The 5,795-nt window shown below is 41.2% G+C and overlaps 1 protein-coding gene across 1 annotated transcript; it reads left to right on the top strand.

The window, feature by feature from the left end:
• Positions 1-1,163: 1,163 nt before the first annotated feature.
• Positions 1,164-5,587, top strand: LOC311113849 (proline-rich nuclear receptor coactivator 2-like). Its single transcript, XM_084157121.1, has 3 exons — positions 1,164-1,335; positions 1,942-2,163; positions 2,620-5,587. The coding sequence occupies exon 3, from the start codon at positions 2,646-2,648 to the stop codon at positions 3,114-3,116; it is 471 nt and encodes a 156-aa protein (XP_084013247.1). The 5' UTR covers positions 1,164-1,335; positions 1,942-2,163; positions 2,620-2,645; the 3' UTR covers positions 3,117-5,587.
• Positions 5,588-5,795: the final 208 nt, after the last annotated feature.

Below are 5,795 nucleotides of genomic sequence, written 5' to 3'. Positions count from 1 at the left end.
ACAACTCGGCCTGCAGGTTTTGATCTATATGTTGTCACACAGCGTGAAACCTGAGGATTTGGGAGGGGAGAGGGGATGGTGATGCTTGGGCCCTTTGTTAGCAAGTAACTGCTAATAGTCATTTGCCGAAAATTGCGAAAGCCTGTTGCAGCTGCGCTCTTCCTTTCACATGAATCACCCACCCACTACTACAGGAAATCCGGTTAAATGTTGTTTCTTTTTTTCAAATAAGAGATCAGCCATATTATATCCGTAATAAAAAAATAAAAATCTATATATATGTTGTTGTTTTTTATTGTATTTTTATTACGGATATATATATATACAAGCCACTATAAATATATTAAGAAATGCTGTTATATTGAGGAATAGACCTTGCACAAATCATGGCTGCTACCGAGTTGGTTTTGTGATGACATCTGAGATTACATAATACTGAACCATTGAGTAGCAAAGCATATCATAATCTCAGCAGGAATTGATCTCTCTGACTGATTTTCTCTCACAAACTAGGTTTCCATCCAATTGGCAACAGATTTTCATGCGAATATTCTCAAATACCAATATAAACAATATGCAGATTTCCCACAAATTGTGTTTCCATCAAATTTACTTTTTGATAAAAGGCTGTGCGTGATGACGTAGTGCACATAAAAATAACTTTTGTCGTTAAATACTATTTAAATGGATTTCCATTGCATTTCCAACTCTACTGATGGTTTTGTCACAACACATTTTGCGTTATATAGCGAATGTGCCCACTCTGGTCGTGGCACGTGCACTCTAGCCAACAGCTCTATACTCGCACAAAAAGGTTGGATGGAAACCTGGTTCGTGTAGGCTACTCAAACTATCCAGTCATGTAGGTCTACATATCATGAAATATTTTGTAAATTGTTCATTCGGAAACCCAGCATTAGCTTTTGCCGAAGCAGCAATCTAAAGGGTGGTTTTCTTATTGTTTTTACCACTTCTTCATGGAAATACCCTCAACAAAGGAAGCCTAGGGCGGGAGGTTTGTCTTTTGACGTCAACAGTCTGGCAACAGACATGAATGCGTATGTGTATCGCCTCTCCGATTGGTCCTTCGGTCACAGAGCTATTGTGTGATTGGTCAGAGCTCAGCTAGCGGAGCTACATATACCTGCTCGAGCTTCCATTTTGTTGCAAATCAGACAGTCGAGAGCAATAGAAGTATACACTCATCTTTTACACCGTATGAGGTCCACACATTTGTAGATATAGCAATTTCTACATTCTCCATCCAGAGATTTCAGACGTCAATTCAACAATCTCTGACAAAGGGCTTTTTACCAACCAAGCCTGAGGAAGTCGGTAAGAGCCGGAGTTTTTAGCTAAGTTAATTTTGCTAGAATTTGTGACGCCATATGAGTGGTGTTCTTTGTTTTGTTGCCAGAGGAGTGACCTAGATAGACTGCTATTTACTTACAATAAGAACCCTGAATACATTAACTTCAGAGTAATGTTAACAAGCACAATTTACGGTTAACCTAGGCGTATTTTACCATTTTCTGCAGCTAATCGACCGAGTTTTGTTCCACCAAGCTAGTTAACGACGTTAGCATTCTTCGACGCCTGTGAAAAAATTGGATTATTCGCTGTTTACGCGGTGGCTTTACATAGCTTAACATTGACGCTAGTTAACTTCTTGCTTTATTTTTCATTAAACGAATATTCATTATTTTACTACCAGTTTATATACATTTTTATATTAATTTTACCAGACAGCTGAATGTAGTTATCTCGCTGGTTAACATTAGCTGGCTTTGTGACGATGCATATTTGTCACACGAAAGCTGGCCACCATTCTCTGTTTGTAACAACAGTTTACATACTTGGCTTGTTATCGAACACTCTACGCGAGCAGTATTGTGCTCTTGTACCTGGAGTATAACCATTTATTTTCTTTTTTTGTTAAAGATCGGCTTCTCGGAGCATTTTCGTGCGCTGAGGTGAATTGATGTTCTACTCGGTTTCACGGGAAAACGACGCTCATTGGCACATGACAACCCCAGATCTTGCTGGACCTAAAAGTGCAGCGAGAAGTAGACCGAAGACTACTTCGAGGACCTGGAGCCCAATTGGAAAGGAGAAATTAAGACGGAAACATCTCTGCACATTCAACTTTCTAACAACAAAGAGGTAGGCAATGGCTGCTACACTGTTTTTGCTATCAGGTGGGGGAAGGGCTGAACTTTTGCACGTAGCCCAATTGATATCTTTGAAGTAGATTCAGATATGCACATTTGTTCCAGCAGTTCTGTTACTTATATTTTGCCCGTCTTAAGTATAAATCAAGCATATACATTTTATTACTTTTTTTAGAACCATACTGTTAAAACGGGTTTGTCAGCGGGGGACACTTGTCATTTGAATTGAGGGGCGGCAGGTGACGTTAGCCTAGCATTAAGAGCGTTGGGCAAGTAACAAAGGTCTCTGGTTCAAATCCCTGAGCGGACTAGGCGAAAAATCGGTATGTGCCCTTGAGCAAGGCACTTGTCAGTTCTGGATAAGAGTGTCTGCAAAATGACTCCAATGTTAGAAATGAATTGCTTCAATGTTCTTCGGATTATTAACCTAAATGTGTCTCTCCTTCAGGTGACACATAGTGTGAAAAGTACAGCATGGGAGGCGGAGAGAGGTACAACATTCCAGTGTCCCACCCAGAGCGCCCATTGCCCAAGAAGAACCATCAATTGGGCCGGGCCAAGCAGAGAGTTGTCCGCGATCAGAATGGAGTGACAACAGTACCATCCTCAGGGGCGGCGGGAGGTCCTCACCAACATGGCCACCGCAAGGGCTTAGCCTACCCCTGGTTTCCAGAGGCGCGGCTGGCCGCGTCGGCTGAGAAGAATAACGCTTCTGTCCGTTTTGCCAATGCCTACGATCAGAATTGGGAGGGCGCTGTGTCCCACCTGAACACACTTCTAGCTGCCCAGTGTGGCGGCCCGAGCTATGCAGGGGCCAAGTTCAGCGAGCCACCCTCCCCCAGTGTGCTGCCCAAGCCCCCCAGCCACTGGGTCCCCATGGGTACCCGTGACAGCAGGGAGATGATGGCCTTCCAGCTGAAGAGCCTCCTCAAGGTACATGCCTAGAGATGGACTCCCATAACCTGACCTTTCAAGGCCAACGTGTGAACGAATGCCCCTCTGAAGGCTCCTGCCTGCCTGGAACGCCCCAGCGCTGTAATACACTTTTAGCTATTTTTAGATGGAGGTCTTCGAAGGGTGGGAGGCATGTTGCAGGGAGATCTCTGCTGCAAATGTTAGTCATCCTTTATTTTATTTTTTACATTTAGGAAACCATATATTACAGCGCTGCAGCCTTGTCGGTGGGGGAGAATGCTCTCATTGGAGTCTGTTTCTGTCACTAACGATGAACTGGATATCCTTTGTATTCATGCTCTGTTCTTTTTTTGTTTTTTTTGGTTGGCCATTATAGCAAGTCTGTGGGCTTTTCTTCCCAAACGGTAGGGTTGGATACTGTTAGTATACACTTAATGCAGTCTCATTTACAGTCCATTTCTGTGGACAGGTAATTCTTACATTGGCACGTTAAGTTCTGTTAATCATTAAGGAGTTCACCTCTGACAACCTGGTGGTGCCTGAAGCACAACCTACAATTGTAGCATTTTTTTGGTTTGACTTACTATTTTACCTCTGGTTTTTGGGGGATGTCTTAGCCACTATGTGCTGCAGGGAAACCAGAGCTATCTTTCAGGAGGGAATCAGCTGTAGTAGTGAGTACAGGTCACAAGTATAACCTCAAACTGTAGTGTAATATGAGGCCATGGCACACAGGCCTTGGAACGTTCAACTCCTGTACTTTTTTATTGCGCTGTGCGCACTGCACTATGGGAGTTGTGCTGGTCCAAGGCCTGCAGCTCTATCATACCATTATTTTGTCTATTTGTGAAACATTGAGTCCGTTTTGTCTTAACCAAAGCAATGTATTTAGCTGTGATTTTTTGCCATATCTCCCTTGCCTCTCTGACGTGGTTATCAGTGCCATATCAACCACGTTGGCTTGAGTGGCGCAGGGAATTTGGTCCGCTGGGTCACTTTTTCAATGCAATCAGTACTGTTATTAGCCACTTTCAAACTATATCCTTCCCTACTGAAGCCCCACACGGTAAACAATGCGGAAGAGGGCCATTCAACTGGGACTGTAATAGTTTCACAACCTATCTCCTATGTCATGGCCCTGTTTGCTGTGTGCCAGTTTCTTACGAGGGAGTGCAAAGTTGAGAAGTGCGTCACGTGGCAGAGGACGGTAGGCGCAAGGCCAGTGGACCTGTTTACATTTAAAATGTCTCCAGCAGCAATCTCCAGATACTCACTGCCTCCTGCACCCTACTCTTCTTGCACTGCAATCAAAATTTGTTTTCATAAGTTACAGGCTGAGATGCCCTTTTATCAGTGGGTGGTTAATTGACTATCTCCCTCTAGGTTCTAATTTGAGGGGAGGTGGTCTTTTATTATTTTCTTTGCAGAATGGGAACTGTAATGGCCATCTTAGAGATGACAAAAGGGAGCTCACGAGCTTGAAATAAGTTAAAGAAAAAGAGCCATGTAAATAATGACATGTATAAAAATACTTGTAGCATATGTACATTTTGCAGGGTGATTTTAAACCTGCTTGATAAAGTATTTTTAGTACTAACACTGAATGTATAAGTCATGCTAAGGACATGTCTTGACTTCAAATACTGAATATTTTTGTAAAAAATAAATATGCCTATAGCATTTGTCAATACCCCTGCACTGTGTAATATTGCCAGTGATCTTGCACATATTTTATTTTATTTTGTATTATGCACAGTGTAGGGTAAAAAAATGCAGTGTGCAAAAATGTAACTTAAATTTGACCTTTCTGAGGAGACTTCGATATGTATGAATTGTTTGTTTTAATTTCCAGATGTGCTACAGCCTGAAATGTATTTACTGAGACAACCACTGGGGGCTGGTTTCCCATATACAGATTGACCCCATACCTGGATTAAAACAACTATTTCAAAAGATAATCTCTATTGAAATTCGTTTTTTAATCCAGGACTACTTATGATCTGTGTCTGGAAAATGTGCCCTGAATTTTGAGTTTGTCAACTTGATTGTGACTACATTTTAACCCAACATTGAAAAATTCTGTTGTTGAACCAACATTGATTTCTATTTTTTGATTAGGTAATGTTTGACCAAAAATGTATATCTTAAAACCACCTTCAATTATCTGCTGTTCTTCCGCCAGAAAATAATTGAATTTGGCCCTATGTTATTGTGAAACTGTTTATCTGCTTTTATTTTGATATTCTTTGAGTTATTTTGTTTACAGAAATGTGTCCTGTTGGTTTTTGCTAATGATTCATACATGTAGAAGTCTCAAGGCTTTCAAAACAAATTGGATTTAAATTTGTCCCATGTGTTTACTGTCACCAATGAATATGAAATTATGCCACATGTCCAGACTTGATTGAATTTGACTTTTAAAAAAAGAACTCAAAAGCACTGCTTTAATTGGTCTAAACAAAAAGTAACCCCAACAAATAAAATCCCTTCCCTTTCCCCCCCTACTTTGTGTTTGTCTTTTCCTGAATGCACTCATTATTCCAAACCATTTCCTACATTTAGTACAGCATCCTGTATTCATTTGAAACAGTTAGCCATGGTTATATTGATAATTGCACATACTCATAGAATATTGATATCCACAGCAAGAAAGTGAAGGTAACTAGCACTCCTGTCATCATGAAGTGCTTTGAGAGGCTAGTTAAGGAT

The sequence above is a fragment of the Coregonus lavaretus genome (genome assembly GCF_964263955.1).
Source record: "Coregonus lavaretus genome assembly, chromosome: 3".
NCBI classification, from domain to species: Eukaryota; Metazoa; Chordata; class Actinopteri; order Salmoniformes; family Salmonidae; genus Coregonus; species Coregonus lavaretus.
The sequence above is the reverse complement of the archived record's forward strand: the minus strand, read 5'-3'. Positions and strand labels throughout refer to the sequence as shown.

What these genes read in the sequence shown, in the direction of transcription:
- LOC311113849 (XM_084157121.1), top strand. Translation starts at nt 2,646, where the DNA reads ATGGGAGGCGGAGAGAGGTACAACATTCCAGTGTCCCACCCAGAGCGC.